At 46.4% G+C, this 18,703-nt stretch overlaps 1 protein-coding gene across 3 annotated transcripts in view; it reads left to right on the top strand.

Moving 5' to 3' along the window:
- The first annotated feature begins 14,296 nt into the window (after window positions 1–14,296).
- GRID1 (glutamate ionotropic receptor delta type subunit 1) overlaps window positions 14,297–18,703 on the top strand; it is a 1,087,219-nt gene continuing 1,082,812 nt past the window's right edge. For all 3 annotated transcript variants that reach the window (XM_020994606.2, XM_078150776.1, XM_078150775.1), the window contains exons 1-2: window positions 14,297–14,826; window positions 18,395–18,550. In XM_020994606.2, coding sequence (XP_020850265.1) covers window positions 14,748–14,826; window positions 18,395–18,550 — 235 coding nt within the window. In that variant the 5' untranslated portion in view covers window positions 14,297–14,747. The remainder of the gene's footprint in view (window positions 14,827–18,394; window positions 18,551–18,703) is intronic.

Here is an 18,703-nt window from a genome sequence, read left to right on the forward strand (position 1 = left end):
CACCTAGGCCTTCTTAGATTGGAGGGACATTTATTTCCAAGGGAAGAAGACAGTTTTAGGGTAAAAAAATAGGGCCAGGGACATTAAGACCTGGGATTTCTTTAGTAGGGGGACCTGTAGGATGTAGAAACCCCTTTTACTGATGGAGTTTGGGCTCCCCTTTGTACCATTAAGTCTAAAGGAGTAGCCTGGGAGAACTGAGAGGCTGAGTGATTTGACCATGATCACACAGCTAGAATGGATGCTAGATACTATTGGCCCCAAGTACAGTCTCCAAACGACTATGACATGTTTCCTATCCATTGGAAAACATATTTGGAAATAATACACAAAGCGAAAGGCAATACAGAAGAAAAGGACATTTGATGGACAGCTCTCAGATCAATGATCAATACTATTTGGTTAAAAAGTCCCTGGTCTATTCCTTTCCCTCCTATTTCCTCCATGATTCCCTTGACCCTCAACCCCACACTCAGGCATCCCACTTTATTCTTTCCAAACAAAAAGGCCAGGCTTTATTTTATTTTTAACATATGTTTTATTTATGCCTTTTGTTTTTGTACCATTGTCTTCTGGTTATACTCTCCCCTTCTCCATGTGCCCCTCCAATTAAACCCTCTCTTGTTACAAAGAAGAACAGTTAAACAAAAACAATGGATAAGGGGGCGGCTAGGTGGCACAGTGGATAGAGCACTGGCCCTGGATTCAGGAGGACCTGAGTTCAAATTCGGCCTCAGACACATAACACTTCACTAGCTGTGTGACCCTGGGGAAGTCACTTAACCCCAATTGCCTCACACACACAAAAAACCAAACAAAAAACCCAATGGATAAGCCCAACATTCTGTCCTAGGAGTCCTTTACCTCTCTGCCAAGAGGAAGGACCCAAAGCTTTACCTAAAAACAAAACTGGCAACCTGGCAGGCTTTTCCTTTCAAGGAAGTGAAGGCAAGGCCCTTCAATCCCCTAAAACTTTCAGGCTCAGAAGCATCACTAGGTTAGTCAGTTGCCAATCATTCTTATTTTCATTTCAGAGATTTTCAGGTTTGCTCAAGTTCAGAAAAAATCCCCAGACCAGACTAGCTAATCCACTATGGCATATCTACTCTCTTGGACTCCTCCTGAATAGAACAACACGTCTTTGAATTGGTATCCATGTGATGCGTCAGAGACTTACGATATGAAGGGACATTTTGGGGAATGTTAGCCCTTCCCTTGGATTTTAGATTCAAACTAGGAAACCTGGAAGATATATGCTCAGAGGTTCCCAACATAACGAGACTGTTCATCTTCATTTTTAAGCTCAAAAGAGTACAAAGACTTTATTAAAAAGAGACAGAATAAGAGAGACCTTTGAATAATCAACCATGATCCCAAAGATGACCATAAATTTCTAGGACTAGTTACAGTCTTGAATGCTGGGATTCTTTGGTGGAGGTCCTTTGCCCCATCAATCCAATCTTGACCTCTTGTTTTAAATTGGTGCAGAATACGGCAGGCTCAAGATGGCTTCCCTTACTTACTTCAACTCAACGTCCTGCCATTTTTATGACTTCCTAAGTTCATTGCATGGTCATCCAATCCTTTAGGTCAAAGCAAGGATAAGTCTCCATGGTCCTCCAATCTTTTAGTACCTTCATAGGATGTCAGTGTGGTTCAGAGAAAATAAAAATACAACAAAACAAAACAAAACACCAATACAGTTACTGCCCTCAAGGAGCTTACATTCTAATGGTTGGGAGTTGGGGAGATAATATATAAAGGGCAGGTAGAAAGAGTATCTGTATAGTGACAAGACAGATGGCAGGGATAAAGAAGATAATTCTGGACAGTGAATTAAAGCCTGAGTGAAGGGAAAGGCTGAAGACCTTCATGAAATCTTGGTCCCAGTGATGGAGTCACTCATAAGGAGAGAAGGGCCTCAGGGCAGGGATATCTCTAGGGTGGGACAGTGGATATGAAGAGAAGTTTGAAGAGTGAGTCGAACCATCCATGAGTACAGTGGAAAGGATGCTGGATTTAGAATTGGCGGCTGAGTTCCAACTGTTGCTTACTACCTGGTTGACTCTGGCCCACTCAGTTCAGTCTCCTGTGCCTTCAGTTTTCTCATTTGTAAAATGATGGAGTTGGACCATATGGCTTCCTGTTTTCAATCAGTGATACTATGAGTACTTGTGCAAGATGAAAATAATTTCTATGTCTGGGCCATTGAGAAGCCATTTCCTGATGATTCTTCTCCCTGTTTTTCTCCAGTCTCCACCACTCACTAGTCCCCACCCATGACCATGCAAGCCTTCATGTGATTACATGACTTTCTCTGCAGTTACTCAAATGAGACAAGGAAAAATGATCCAAGGTCCAGCAGTAGAGATCATTGCTAATAAGTAACTATTTCTCTCCCTTTGGGGAAGGCATTATAAGACTGGAGATTTAGAGCTGGAAGGTACTTGGGAGACTATCCAATTTAATGTCCTCCTTTTACAACAAAAGAAAACAGACCTAGAGAGATTAAGTGACTTGTCCAAGGCCATACACTTATTAAGGGCACAGCCAGGATTTAAACTCAGGTTTTCTGACTCCAAATTTAGTGCATCAAATGACCCAGGGTGCAAGTTTAGAGGTAAAGACAATCTTCCTCTAAGAACCACAGAAATTTTGCCTCAGAAGGTCTCAAATCTCCCTCTCTTTCTTTTCAAGGACCCCTGTCCTATTTCTGGCCCTAATGTTTCATATTTTAGGTCACCATTAGAGTGCTTGCCTTGTTTCTCCCATCTAGTAAATGGGACTAGCAAATGGCTTTTTGTTGTTGTTGTTCAGTTATGTCTGACTCTGTGTGACCTCATATGAGATTTTCTTGGCAAAAATACTGGAGTGGTTTTCCATTTCCTTCTACAGCTCATTTTATTTTATTTTATTTATTTATTTGGCAAGGCAATTGGGGTTAAGTGACTTGCCCAGGGTCACACAGCTAGTAAGTGTCCAGTATCTGGTCTGAGACTGGATTTGAACTCAGGTCCTCTTGAATGCAGGGCCAGTGCTCTATCCATTGTGGCACCTAGCTGCCCGTCTTCAGCTCATTTTACAGATGAGGAAACTGAGGCAAATTGCCCGGGGTCACCCAGGGTCTCCTTCCCTTCAAATATAAGCTGGTCACTCTCTGAGCATGTGATCTACTGGGTATATTCTTTGTCTCTACTCATCTCATGATTAAATATACTTTAGAGAAGGGGTGAGAAAGAAAAGGGTGGTCTTTTAATAGGCTTCTTCCATAACCTCGGTATTGGACCGAATTGAATGGAAGTGTTCTGAACTCCTCCTTCAGGGAAAAGGGCCTCAGAAATGAAGAACACAATTGTATGATACAGGGATGAAGGCAATAAACCTTGAGGAAGAACCCACAAGGAGCAGAGGCTCCAGAGATGGGCAAGGGAGGAGAGAGAGCACAGGAGCTACAGAACACCCACTCCCAACAGTTCAGTTGAGGAAACAAAACATTCGTGTAGGAAATAGCAAGAGGGCATTTCAGAGCAGCAAGGGCCTCATGAGCAGACAAGGGTTCGAGGAACACCAAAGTAAGGACTGGACAGGAATCTGGGGTCTGGGGAATTAATTGGGCCTGATTGCCTTCTCCTCTCCCTGACTTTGCCATATGAGAACAGGCCAATACAAAGATCATAGCCCTAAAGTAATTTAAAAAATTTTTAAAAATTAATTTATTTTGATTTATCAATCATCACTTCCATATGCTTTTGAGTTAAAAAATTTTCTCCCCCTTCCTCCCCCCCACCCTCCCCAAGATGACGCACAATCTGATATAGGCTATACATTTACGTTCCTATTAAACATATTTTCACATTAGTGATGTTGTAAGTAAAAATTAAAACCCATGGGAAGAACCATCAGAAAGAGGAAACTAAACTCAACAGAAGAAAAAAAAATAGCAATTCAACTTCCATAGTTCTTTCTTTGGATGTGTATAGCATTTTCCATCCTGAGGCCTCTGGAGATGTCTTAGATCCTTGTATTGCTGGGAAGGGTTAAGTTCATCAGTATTAGTCATCGCACAGCGTGGCTGTTATTGTGTACAACGTTCTCTTGGTTCTGCTCACTTCACTCAGCATCAGACCATATAAGTCTTTCCAGGTTTTTCTGAAGTCAGCCTGTTCATCATTTCTTATAACACAATAGTATTCCATTACATTCATATACCACAACTTACTCAGCCATTCCCCAATGGATGGGCATCCTCTCCATTTCCAATTCTTTGCCACCACAAAAAGAGCTGCTATGAATATTTTGTACATGTGGGTCCTTTTCCCATTTGTGTGATCTCTTTGGGGTATAGCCCTAGAAGTGCTATTGCCGGGTCAAAGGGTATGCACATTTTTATAGCTCTTTGGGCATAGTTCCTAATTGCTCTCCAAAATGGCTCCTGAAGTAATTTTCTTAAAGAACAATTAGCCTAACTCCACTTCTGGGTGCCCTTCTTCTAGCAACAGGAAATCAGAAATAATCTCAGCTATGAGGTGGTCCAGGACCATAGACTCTCAAGAAAAGAGTCACAGCAAGACATTACTGTGTTTATTTATATAGAAAAAAACTCGTGTGTGTGTGTGTGTGTGTGTGTGTGTGTGTGTGCATTTGAAGGGTTATTACTTACAATTTTGGGTAGTTTTGGTTAATTTCAGTGGAAATTATTTATATGTATATATGAATATACATATATGCCATATGTACACCAGATATATCATGCATTCAAATGTGTATATATTTATATATTCATCGGTGTATATGTCAATGTATATTGCATATTACATTCATATATATATATTTATTGCTGTATGTGTATACAGACACGTATATACCAATGAATATAAAATAAATATGTCTATATATCTTGACGAAATCATAGGTCCAATCCCTCATTCTTCCAACTCAATTTATAATCTCTTCTAGATTATTTTTGGTAGAATTATTTTACAACTGTCTGGTTAATTCTTCCTTTTCTCATTTTTTTTTTTGGTGAGATGGAGGAATGGAGTACCAGACTTAGGATTTCATTGGTATATTCCTCTTACCACTGCAGATCCACACCTGCTTTGCAGCTTATAGTGTTAGGAAGTTGCTTGGGGGCACTGAGAAGGTTAAGGGACTTGACCATGCTCACACAGTGAGTTTATTTCAGAGGCAGGATTCAGACACAGTTCTTCCTGACTCTAAGGCCAGTCTCTCTTCTCTTCTGCCACATTGACTTTAGATTAGCTTTGCAAATTATTTCCTAATTCTGAAAGACAAAATGGTGGAGTGGAGAGAGCACAGGGTGTGGAGTCAGATCCTTCTTCAGACACTTGCAAGCAGTTAGGTGACTGGGCTGGTCACTTCACTGCTCAATGCCTCAGTTTCTTTATTTGTAAAATGGAACTAATACATTATCTACCTCATGGGGAAGTTGTGTGGAAAGTGCTTTGCAAACCTTAAAGTGGTATACAAATGTGAATTATTATTATACATTTACCCTTTCCTCTTTAAAAAAAAATTGAAAAAAGCATAACTGGTTTCTAGAGAGTATATCGGCAGGGAAAAGCAAAAAAGGGTTTGGATGCCAAAATCAGGGTGGTAGCAGCTCAGGGTGTAGGCCTATTGATCAGAGTGTGTTGGGATATTGAATTGGAGTTGGCTGAGAATATTGAGCCTGGGGTTTCAGAAATGTCAAGATCATGCAGTTTTTTTGTTAAACAAATAAATGCATGCATGAATGAAGGAAATGCAGGAAACCAGTGACTAGGGGAGTGATTACTCCATTAGTGCTGGTCTGGAGAGGGATCTCCCTCCCTTAACACCCTGAAACCCCACAAGGGCATCTGAGCTCTGTGGTCAGTGCTAACCTACCTGATTTTTTTAATATGATACGGAAGTGTATGGAAGAACTGGGTTTCACTTTCTTTACTTGGAGTCTCAGCTCTTCAATTTATTCTGCCACAAACTTGCTGGATGACTGTAGAGAAGTCACTTTTCATTTCTGAGTCTGACTTTCCTCAATTAGAAAATAGCAATGATAGATAATACTTGCACTATCTATCCCACAAGACTATTGTGAAGAAAGGCACACATATACTTACATGTATGTGTGTGTGTAGATACATGTGTGTAGATATACATACATATTGCATGCTTGTGTAGGTATACCTTTCTTCACAACAAATTCTTCATATATATAATATACACATATACTCATACACATGTGATGTGTGTATGTGTGTGTGTGAATATAAATGCACATACACACTTTTATTATTTCCCTCACACCTAAGACTTTTGGTACACTCTGTATGGATATACACATGCATATATGTATGTTTAAATATATAAATTATACACATATGTGTCTATATGTATACACAAATTATTATTTTCTCATATTCCAGGAATCTAAATCTGGAAAGGGAAAGCTATATTCCCCAGCTCATAGGCTAGATTGATGAAAGAGCTGGGAAGCCCAGAAACTGGCCCCACAACCCTTGTTCTAAGACAACATACCTTCATTATTAAGCACCAAGGACAGCTGCTTTTAAAAAAAAAACATTGAAGCTACTGCTAGTCTCATTTCTGTAATATCACCTGGAAGTTGTAGGATGGTCAGTGACTCTACCATTGTCTCCCTGACTAGCTGATCCTCCCTAACCCCATCTCAAAATTGCCCATTCCCACTGCATTTACTGCTTTCCAAGATTTCGGGTAGAAAATTTATGGAGGCCATTATAGGAAGCTGAAATGTAAAAAGAGCTGAAGATGGCTAGGAAGCAGAAAGTCCCTTTATCTCTTTTAAGTCTTCCAATATAATCAGAAGTCATGTGGAACCTTTAGAAGCAGGAGAAGTATCAATGGAGTGAGGTGAAGAAGTTATACACTGTGGCTTTTGGGGGTGAGGAGTAAAACCTTTTTAATGGGAGTTTTGGTGGGTTGTAACTGCATTGTGAGGCAGTGTGGTATAGTGTATAGAAGGCTGACCTTGGATTTAAGGAAATCCTGGATTCAAGTCTTACTTCTAGCTCATATGTGTGCCCTGTGTGACCAAGTTTTTTGGTGCACTAAGCAACTTTCCAATAACGTGTTATAGACATGTTGTTTATCTGCCTCAGTGAAAGTAGTTTCCACACCAGAAGTACTCTGAACTGATGAAATCACAGGTCTGACCGATATCCCTCAATATGAGTCAGTAGTGATAAAATGATTAATAGAAGCATATTGATCAGAGCAAGAAAAGCTGTACACATTCTGCCTTAATCAGACACCATCTGGAGAATGCTGGCTACTTCTAGACACCCCATTTCAGGAAGTATCTTGACAACCTGAAGAGTGAGAGCATTAGGAATCATTCCATACAAGGATTACCTGAAGAAGTTAGGAATGTTCATATTGGCAAAGAGAAGTCTTAGGAGTCTGATGGCTTTCTTCAGAATGTTTGTGAGGTGGAAGGGGGATTGAACACATTATGCTTGGTGCCAGAAGGTAGAACTAGGAGCCATGGGCATGAACTGCAGGGAGGGAGATTTTAGTTAAAATAGGAGGAAAACTTCCTAACAATGAAAACTTCACAAGCGGAATGGCCTTTCTTATAAGCTAGTGAGCTGCTCATCACTGAAGGTGATGAAGGGAAAGAATTACTAGTCACTAGAGTGGTGCAGAGGGGACTTTTGCTTAGACAGAGATTGGTCAAGATGACTGAGGCTCAGTCCAACTCTGTGTCTATATTCCATGACATGTCACTCTGACCCTTGGCAAACTGGCAATATAAGACCACTAAGAAGGTGTTTTATTAGAAAAGGGCAGTCACCTTAGGGTTGTGGTTACTTTGTCTCAAATACCTCAAATACTGATGATCCTGTGACTGATAATCTGCTTGGACCTCAATGCTGGGTAGTTTCCCTTCAGCGAAAGAAGAGTGGAATGTTTCATGTCCAGCAGTACCAGGGTCCAAAATTCAATGAGTAGATGGTTATCCTGCAAATTGGTCTCCTCTCAGCGTAGACCAAGTGATCCATGCTCAGTGGTCCCTAGCAGGACTAATTCTTCCCCAAACAACGTCAACAAAGTTTGTCTTTATCTCCTTTGTTTGTCTCCTGATTTGGAGTTAGGTGATAACTGAATTTGACTCTCCTGTCTGAAACTGACTACCTGTGTAACTAAAAGTAAGTCACTTAAACTCTCTGAATCTTTTTTCTCATCTGTAAAATGGGTATTTACAATGTCTGTAGTATCTTCTTGCCAAGATTGTTGTGAGGACTAGATGAGATGAAGCATGCATTTTGTGACCCTTAAAGCACTAGTCAATGTTAGATATTATTATTTGGGTACTCAGTCTTCTCTTTCTGCACCCTTTCATTATCCTCCCCCTCTCCCCCAGTTCCCTTACTAGTACCAGTTCTGATGTGCCAAATGCCTTCATGCTTCCTAGCCCCTCCCCTACTAAAACATACTCTCAGGAAAGAGTCTGATGGCATGCCTTTTTCCTTTCATCAGAGAAGTGGTGAACAACATCTAGAATGAAGAATACATTTGCAGATCCAACCAATGCATTTATTTATTTTGCTTGATTGTACTTATCACAAAAGAAGGTTCTACGGGGGGAAGGTGTTGAAAAGTGAATGATATAAAAAAGAGCATTGATAATGCATTTTGAGAATTAAAAAAAGAAAAGAATTTGATGAATATATCCATGCTGAAGCAGAAATGACTGACAAATCTTAACATATGATGCTTGTCCAGGGTAATTTTAATTTTTATAGGCATCAAAGAAATGAAATACTATAGAGGAATTTCAGGAATTGACAAGCAGGTTGGAAGGTGGTTTTTTTTAAATGGTGGATTGACTTCCTGAGATCACACCCCTTAGGTAATCACCTATGCTACTGAGGTGTAAGGACACATATCCTCCCTTGTGCTTGTGACTGGTCCATCTTGGGAGGTGAGGTCATTGGTGCATTCAAAGCCTATTCCTGCAAGATACTAATGAGTCCATAGTACACTTGAAAGAGTGAATGACTATCCTTAACTGTCCGACTACTAGAAGGCTGTGAGGAAAAGAGGGAAAGGAATCTCAGAAATTAGCTGCTAAGTATGGAGGGAGGGGATCAAGAACATTCTGGAAATGGCTCCTCTGCTAGGGATGAATGGGAAGGACAACATAGCTCAAACCCTGGACCTAACCTGGACGAGTCTATGCTTTCAGAAGGAGCTCTGCCAAGATACCATCATCACTCTTAAAGTAAGCATACTACTTTGTTTTCACTCTGGCCTATCCCTTCAGAAATCAGTGGAGCAGAGTGTACCTCACTAGGAGATGTAGTGGAAAGAATAATATACGTGCTATGTGAAGCCATGTTCCCACACCTCCAATACTTCTTAGCTTCGTGACCTTGGCCAAATTTATTAATCTTAGCTGCCTCATCTGTAATATGAGATAATAATAATTGGGTAAAAACTTTCATCTAACCCCACAATATGGCCTGAATAAATTCCTTAACAACTTGAGGGCTTTATAGGGTCTTAACCATCAGGCAAAAGTGATTAAAATCACACAGAAAACATATAGTTATTTACTTGGCTGAGAGAAACTGTAATATCCTTTGGACCTAAATAAAAAGGCAAGATATCTATAATTTTAAGAACAAAAGGCAGTTAAAGCTCAGGGGAGTTGTGGAGTTCAGGAAGGAAGGAGGGAATTTAAGATATGGTGCCCAGAGAAGGGAGCTCACTGGGGATTCAAAAGGGCTAGAACTGGCAATAAAAACAAAACAAAACAAAAACAAAACAAAACTACTCCATGGAGAAGAACAGACCCCAGGAAGCCAACTGAGTAAACCACCTAGCAGAGACCCAAGGAGGAGTTGTGTGAAGACTCTGCTAAGAAAGAAAGGACATCAGGGTCCTCTGGCGGCAAAGTTGTGAATGCCATGGTCATGTATGATCCCTAGACGTATGGCTCACTATCACTGTATTCTGTTCTTACTCTTTTTAAAGAAATTATGTATTTCTGAGTGTCTCCTGGGTTTATGGAGGAACATTCTACTACTACAACTTAGTAAATGCCTTTCAGAAAGGGGGAGAGGAACATACATTTAGTAGGAAGCTACTATGTGCCAGGCATTCTGTTAAGTGCTGTACAAATGTTATCTCATTTGACCCTCACAACAATCCTGTGAGGTAGGTGCTACTATTATAACCATTTTACTCTTGAGAAACTGGGGCAGGTGGCATTTAAGTGACTTGCCCAGAGTCTACTTGCCCACTTATAGTAACTATCTGAGGCTGGATCTGAACTCAGGTTTTCCTAGCATTACCTTTGCTAACAGCTAATTGTGTCAATTGGCTGATTGTTAAGGGCAAGCATACTAGTGGGGGCTCATGAGCTACAGTTTTAAAAGGCTGGCTTTATATTGACCCAACCCACAATTACATTTGTGAATTGGAAAAGTGGCCCAGAGGAGGTGCTACATTTGCACACATGTCACAGAACTGTGGTAAGGAGAACACTTTGTAAACCTGAAAGCAGTTTAGAAATATGAAGTATTTGTCATTACGGAAGCCAGGAGAGGACCATCTGCAGGGCAAATGATGCTGTGATGTCACTGGGTATAATAGCTTTCTGTTTCCCTAACACCAAAGCAGGGCCATGTGCTCCACAGGCCTATCCCAGGTGGGCTGTACTCAGACTCGCAATGGAATGCTGTTCGATAAGCATTTACATCATAGCAACAAGAGTCTGAATAAACTGATTGTGAAAATATACTGAGCTACTATATTCTGAACAGACGGACAGAAAACAGAAATTGAGGGACACTAAAACCTAAAAGTTGAGTGAGTCAAGAGGCTTTATGATTCAGGGCAGTCCAACCCCCTAATTTTACAGAGAGGCTCAGAAAAGTTAAAGTGACTTTCTGAGGTCACACAGTAAGTGGTAGAACTGGGATGTGAATCCAGATCATCTAACATAAAATCCACTGTACTTTTTCTATGGTACCACAATGATTCCAGTTTGGTTTATAAAAGGAAACTATTTAAGATGAGTGGGAAAGTGAATATTTACACACAACCTAGCCATTTTAGTCATTCAACCACACGTTTAATGAGTCCTACAAGACCCTCTGCTGAACTTCAAGTGCCTTCTCTGTTAAGTACATGGGGGATAGAGAAGTGGGTAAGACTTGACCCTTGACCTGAAGGAAGTTAGAATGTCTTAGGAGTGAATGTGTATAGAAACAAGTGCTATACAATGCAAAAGGTATCAAGAGTCACAAGTGGGAGCTCAGGGGAAGGAGAGCTCACGTCAGACTCAGGGTAATCAGGAAAGATTTCATGGAAGTAGACCCCAAATGATGGGAAGGGTTTGGACAAAGCAGAAAGAGGAGCAGAGGGAAGGTGTTTCAGGCAGAAGACAAACAGTTAAAGAAGAATAGATCCCAGGGTTCCTACAATATCTTCTGCAGGCAGATAAGGTTCACTTTAAGGTATATTGCAGAGTGCTGTGTTTGCAGGTGGAGGACCTGGTTTTGAGCCTCAACTCTGCCTTCTTACTATCTGTGTGACTTTGGACAAGCCATTTCATTTCTCTGAACCTCAATTTCCTTATCTGTAAAAAGAGAGACTTGGGTTAGATGACCTCTAAGGTTCCTTCAATCTATGATCTTAGCATTGTACCCAGGGCAAAGAATAGTGCAAGGGTCTCAGGCAATCTTGATCACGTCACTCTGTACTTGTCTTCTTCCTTACCCATCAGTGAATCAGTCTCTAACATACCTAAGGCAGCATAGTTAATGGGTGAGGGGGCATGTTAGCCAAACAGTCTGATGCTATTTCTTCCTGGTTTTCTAGGCCCCTCCAAGCACAGAGCATTTAAGATGTTCCAAGCTGTTAGTTGCTGGTCACAACCCTTCTTTCCTAGCCCTGGACATCAAAATCTCTGATGTTCTCTTGTCCCCATCAAGGCCTGCAGCATCTGCCAGTCACAGCCTCTATGACCCAGGGCCAAACATTTAACTTTGGGTTCAGTGGAAGAGTGCACTGCAGTGACCTTCCTTTTCCAAAAGTGAGCTTGGGGGCGGTTGACTTGGAATGAATATAAACGAGGATTAATTTTTACCTGATCAAGTAGGCCAATAATGGACGTTTCTATCGATCTTCCTGCCTGAAGCCAATTATGCAGATGAGATGTTCTGATTCTGCCCAAGAAATACTGCAGGTAGTGTATTACTTCTATCGATTTCCAGAAAGTCCACGCGGGAAGAGCAAAGAATAGTGGAGCTCAGTAATTTATTGGATGAGAGGGCCCCTGTCCCGGGAAGGCAGGGCTCCTCCTCCTTCCCCCCTCTTCTTCCCCTTTCAGTGGGTCAAGCGTTTACCCTCGCCTGGCTCCTAGGAGCTAGGGTGGCTGCCCACTCACCTGGCTGCTGCCCTCTCTCTTCTTTCTCTTCCTGATGTCCCCACTTCCCACCCCCTCCCCACCCCAGGCCCATCAGCTTGACTCTGGTCACATCTGGCTCTGGACTGGTTTGTGTTTGGGTCAGTGGTGGGAACGGTCAAGAGCTTGTGGGATGGACCAGCTCCTCCGCTTGCCGTGGTGCCAGCTTCCCTTCCTCTCCAGGGAATGGAGAGAAACAGCTACTCAGTCTGGAGACAGCGAAAGAGAGGAGGGCAGGAAGGGGATTGAGATTCCAACAGGGGTTAAGTGGGTACGAAGTATGAACAGAGGGGTAGCGGATTCGAAATCTTCCCCGGCAGAAGCGGGCCGGGGGACGTAGAGGCCGGCTGAGGAGCTCCCTCCTGGAGTCCAAAGCCAGACCCAGCACATCACTGGGCGGATATTTCACTAAATGAGTCCATTCTTTGGCCCCAGCGCTGGTTCACAATCGAGGGAACAGTCCCACTCTCAGCTCCTCTCCCTGGCAAGCAGGGGTTTTAATTACGTCTCAGACTCTTTGAATGAAAGTGTTTTCTCCAGCTCCCGGGCATCTTTAAACGCTCCTCACGTCTGGATGCCTGCAATCAGTGATGCGTTTGTTTTAGGGGATGAATTAGGCTTCTGAGCCCGAGCTGCCCGATTTATGAATTAGGTTTCATTGAAGGCTAAGGTGGTGGTGGTGGGGGGCAGGGATGTCGGAGATGGAGAGGGAGGGAAGCTTAAAAAAAAAAAAACAACAACCCAGCTTTGACGCCCCCAGAGCTTGGGGATCCACTTTGCCTCCGCTTCTGAGCGTGGGAGGCGTCTGAGTAGGTAGAGAAAGCCAGAGGAGGCTGGGCTGGGTCTATCTTCCTTCCTCAGGAGCGGTCCTGTGCTCCTAGCCAGCCGTTGTCCTTGGCTTTGCCCTGAGTCTTCCCCTGCCTCAGACTCTTGCCCACCTTGATGACTTGTCTTACTCGTCTGGTCACACTTTGCCCGGTCCTAGTCTTCACCCCATCTCTTAGTCTGTCTACAAGCATTTCCTAAGCGCTCACCACTACAGCCCCTTCTCTCTCCCTTGCCGGTCCACGCTCACTTCCTGCTCCAGCCTTTGCCCCATATCTCATTCTGTCGTCCATCCCCTGCCCTGAACCTCGTTCTGCCCCAGGCTTTACCTGTCCACTCACCAAACTTGTCCCCGCAGCCCAGTCTCTACCTCTATCCCTATGCCTATTCTTTCGCCATTCCCTGTCCATCTCTCCTCTGCTGCTGCCCCAGCCCTTGCCTCGATGTCTCCTCTATTCTTTGCCCTTGTCTTTCTCTGGTACCACTGTCTGTACCTCCCGACTTTGCAGCCCCTTCTCTCTTGTCCCTTGCTTACGCCTCGAGCTGCACTCAGTCCCTGAACCCGGGACAATGACTAGTCTGGGGCGGAGGAGGGGAGGGGGAAACACGTCCTCCGCTTCTCTCTGGAGGGAGGGGAGGCTCTGGGGGGCTGCTCCACGCCCTCCCACCGCCCTGACCAAGGTGGGGGGGGAGTCGAGGGTTCAGCTTCATTTCTGCTGCCCTTCCACTTACTTTCTGCCTCCTTCCGGCGGGTGTCTCTAAACTTCGTCTTTGGTTGTGTGTCTTCTTGTGCCAACCCTTCAGCTCGCCTCCCCTCTCCTGAGTTGCACAGTTCCCCGATTCCCCAGGGCTCCCTCTCTGCGCCCCAGGGCGCCCGGCAGCCCCGACCCGGGGAGAGAGCGAGCGCGAGGCTCGGGCCGCCTCTATTGAGTGGCGAGGCTCTGCAATCACGTGGCCCGGGGGGTGGGGGGAGGCTGGCGGGCGGGGAGGGAGGAGAGGGGATGGGAAAGAGGGGGGGGGACGTCCTCCGCAGTTCGCTGTTTGCTGGGGCTCTCAGACACACACCGAGAGCCGAGGAGCCGCCGCAGCCGCCGCCACCGCCGGGAGCCTACCCGGCCCTCCTGCCTTCCTCTGCCTGCCGCCGCCGCCACCTCCTCCTGCCCCGGGAGCCACCCCCCATTCCCCCTCCTACCGGCCTCTCTCCAGTGCCCAGCTCTTCGGCGCTCGTCTTCCCGGCTCCTGGGCTCTAGGCTCTGCCGCGCTGCCTCGGGCTCTCGGACCCCTGGCTCGGGGTTGCTGGCCGGGCTGAGCGGGCTGAGCGGGCGGGCTCCCGGGGTTCTCCGGGTGCCTCCTCCCCCAGTCCCTTCCCGGCCCTCCCCAGCTCTCTCCTTCCCGATCGGCCCCCTCCCCCCAACCCTGGGTCTCGCCCCGAGCCCGGGCTGATGTGCAGCACGCGAAGGGGGACATGGAAGTGTTGACGCTGTGGCTTCTCCCTTGGATATTTCAGTGCGTTTCGGTGCGGGCGGACTCCATCATCCACATCGGTAAGAGAGAGCGAGCGCCGGTGAAGAGGAGGAGGAGAGGAAGGCGGGCAGGCAGAGAGGCAGACGGCCAGGCAGGAAGGCAGGCAGGCAAGGAGGCAGCCGGCCGAGAGGGTGGGTGCAGAGACGGACAGATGGACACCCTGAGGGGGCTCGGCTGCTGGTAGAACCCGCCCCCCTCCCCCACGGCGGTGAGGGAGGGTTGGGGGGCGGGGGAGATGAAGAGAGGCAAAGGTTGGGGAGGAGGAAGGGGGGGGAGCCCAACTATCTGGAGCCGAAAGATCCGTGCTGCCAGGGCTCTCGGAAGCCGAGTAGCCTCGCGAAGTTGGCAGAGAGCAATGCCCAGGAACCGGAGGTCTCCGTCTTCCTTCCGCCCTCCGGTTCAGTGGCTCTGGGGCGAAGATGCCCGCTTGAACGCACTCTCCAGGGCGCCGCGCCCCGGGTAGGCACAGGCGCCTCCTAGGGCAGCAGCTCCTGTGGCCCTGGGGGCCGGGGCTAGGGGGTATAGCCATGCTCGTTTGCTAGCACCCTCCTTTCCCATCTCTCTCCCAAGGGCTCATGCTAGAGAGACTGGGGGAGGGGGACCACAGGAGACGCCCCCATTCCCTTACAATCCCTCCCTCCTCAAGAGTAGGAGTGAAGCAGAGACAGGTGGTGACCAAGTTGTCTGGAAAGGATTGGGGAAGCTGGGTCCGGAGCTCCTGGCTTGTGTCTGCGTGTGTCTGTCTGTCGGGGTGTGTGTGTGTGTGTGTGTGTGTGTGTGTGTGTGTTGTGTGTGTGTGAATGGGTGTTGTCAGTGTGTATCAGCGTATGCCCGTCGCTGGATTTTGTGTGTGTGTGTGTGTGTGTGTGTGTGTGTGTGTATATGTGTGTGTGTATGTGTGTGCAGCTGTGGCGACTGCGACCGGAGCTCATTGACAGCTCTCAGTTTTCCCAGGGTCTGAGTAGTGGGCTTTCCGGGGAGGTGGGAGAGGAGGAGAAGGGAGGGAAGGAGCGTGGGTGGATGAGTGGGGGCGGGGGAGAGAGTAGGAGAGGTGTATGTGTATGTGGGGGTTGAGCCTGGGAGTGAGGAAGGAGGGAAAAGAGGAGAGCGAGAAAAGGAGGGAGACAGGGAGATTGGAGAGATGCAAGAGAGAGGGAAGGGCGGGAGCATGGGGGGGGGGCGTGAAAAGCGGGGAATGGTTTGGAACTGGGGAAATGAAACCTACGAAGAAGGTCGACCTAACGATAAATCGGGTGGGCTGGGAGGTGTAGGATGGGGAATGTTGGTGGGGGTGATGGTAGGGACACAAGGACCCCTCCGGGAAGTACTCCGCAGTCCCCTCCGGGAAGTTGCGAAAGACCCAAGAGAAGAGAAAATACGCCTGAGAAGTTGGGGTGTGTGTACGGGGTGGTAGTGGCTGTGGCGATGAGCCGTAGCTCCTCGTAAGCCAGTTCGACACCTCTCTTTTTTGGGGGTATGTGTGAAACAGCAGAGCATCCAAGAACCATCCTGGATCCTTCCCCCACCCCACAACTGGTATACGGGAGATCAGGGCCTAGAGGGTTCTAGGAGAGATCTCAGAACAGAAATCCAGGCTAGAGCAGATCTCTCTCCACACCCCCCCATTCCGTCTCTCCATCTTAATTGCCTCCTGAAAAAGGCCAACCCCTATCCCTTTTTACACCCCACTCTTATCCTGCAATACAGGGCAGATGGAGGAGGGGAGGGGGAGAGGACTTCACTTCTCTGTAAAGCCTAGAAGGGAGGCGACAGAAGAAACTTTAGTCTTCTCCCCTCCCCAATCTCTTAGTGGGAGAAGTGGAGAGCCGGCCAGCCTGGTCAGCATTGCGGCTCTTAGGAAGGCAAGCAGGGAAACCCCGGTGTGCTCCAGCTTTCCCACAGAGCCCTCTATAGCGTGGGAGAAGGCTGTGATGGTAGGGGAGTAGGTTGGAGTCCTCACCCTAGAACCATCTTGGGGGTTTCAGTGGCCCTTGAATTGGCTTTGAGATGGAGCCCTAAAGCGTTGTTTGACTTCCCCAGCCCCAGGGAGTCGGAGGAAGCTGGCCTTCCCTGGGGCCCAATGCCAGGGCGTCCAGGACTCTGGGAGCTTGGAGTGAGCTTTCCTTCTTGTCTTTCTCAGTTGGGGTACTTCTCTGTTCTCCTTCCCTTAAGAGTTGTCCGTGGTACTGGATTCTACCTGAGAGCTATTATGCTTAAACAGGAAACCCACCCAGAAACAGGGACCGAAGCAGAGACAAAACCAGACAGACACTCCTGGGTAGATAGGATGAGACTGAGATGCCGAGCTAGGGCACTAGAGAGCCAAAGGGTAGCCCTTTGTGGCATCTTTGTGGCCCGAGGCCGAGCCGACCCGGCTGCGGGTGAATAAGCAGTTCTCTGGTTGGAAGCTCTGGAGGTGGGAGGAGGGCAGAGCCATCTTGAGCTTGCCTGCACAGCTGTCCCGCCCGGGTTTGTAGTGGGATCTTATTCACAGGCTCCACAACCGATTGGGATCGTGTAAAGCCTGGTGCCAGATGCTTTCTCTATCAGTGTATCAACAAGCTTCCCAAACTAGCTGGACTCATCTGCTCCGCCAGGGGAGGATGGCTGCAGGGAAAGCCAGTTTCCCTGCGCTGGGGGAGAAAGGGGTTAACAACATTTTAGCTCTAAGTCCTGCCCCACCCCCTACTTCCTCTTCTTTCTGGGCTACTCTATTGCATAGAGGCAAACTGGGGGCATTTCTGAATCTGAGAAGTGGTCCCAGAAAGGGAGAAGTCTTCTGCAACTGTAGAACCTTTGGTCCACCCTTAGAAATAGGAACTTGGCTCCATGCACAGTGCATGCCATGTCCAGCTGGTGTGTATGTAACATACACCTGTCCCACTGTAATCTGTCTTCTATGCAAGACATGTCTATCGTATGTAAAATGTAGGGGAGGGATGAGCCTGGGTTATGTGGCTGTGTAACAAGTGTGTGATACTCAGAGCCTGGGCAAGATGTGTGCATCCCTGGCAAGCTTTAAACATTACATACCCCCCCCCCCAAAGCTTTGAGATTTCACTAGTACACATGGGACTTGATGTATCATAACATAAATATTTTCCTGTTATAAATTTACAATTTTTGCTACTCAAAAAGTGTTCATCTGCTTGTGTTAGACGTGTCTCCCACCCCCCTTGTTTTGCCCTAGGTAGCTGGCTTCCTTTTTTATCCTTGGTATCTCTTCTGTTACCCATGTATTGTTTCTCTCTGTTCATCAAGTCCTGCCTTCCTGGAAGGACAGATCCAAGTCTCAAATAATTAATTGAGTTGAGGCCTAGGGAGCTACTAGAGCGGCAGCAATAACAACCATGTAGCTAAAATTTCAACCCCCATAACATAGTAAGATGCCTGGTAAAACCCACGCTCATGGTCTGCTCTCTGTTTACCAAGCTAGCTGACACTAACAGTATGGAGGGAAATGGATCTGGGGTAGCCACTGAGCTGGGGTCACTCCACAAGGAGAGTGTATTCCCTGGCCTTTGATCTTTTAGTCTCCTGAGACATCCTGACCCTTTGTCCCTCCTTTTTTATCCCATTCCTTTCCAGGTGCCATATTTGAGGAGAATGCAGCTAAGGATGATGAGGTTTTCCAACTGGCTGTGTCAGACCTCAGCCTCAATGATGACATTCTGCAGAGTGAGAAGATCACCTATTCCATCAAGTTCATAGAAGCCAATAACCCCTTCCAGGCAGTGCAGGAAGGTAAGTGATGGCAGGTGCAGTTCCCAGAGCTGCTGTGTTCAGTGGTGGGCCAAGTGAGGGCTCCTGATCAGAGTGATGAACAGATGTGGAGTTGGTGACATTCCCACTGCCTGGTCAGTGACTGTTCTGGCTTAGATTGCTTTGATCATTGTG

The sequence above is a fragment of the Phascolarctos cinereus genome, unplaced genomic scaffold (assembly GCF_003287225.1).
Source record: "Phascolarctos cinereus isolate Bilbo 61053 unplaced genomic scaffold, phaCin_HiC Scaffold_3;HRSCAF=262, whole genome shotgun sequence".
Classification (NCBI taxonomy): domain Eukaryota; kingdom Metazoa; phylum Chordata; class Mammalia; order Diprotodontia; family Phascolarctidae; genus Phascolarctos; species Phascolarctos cinereus.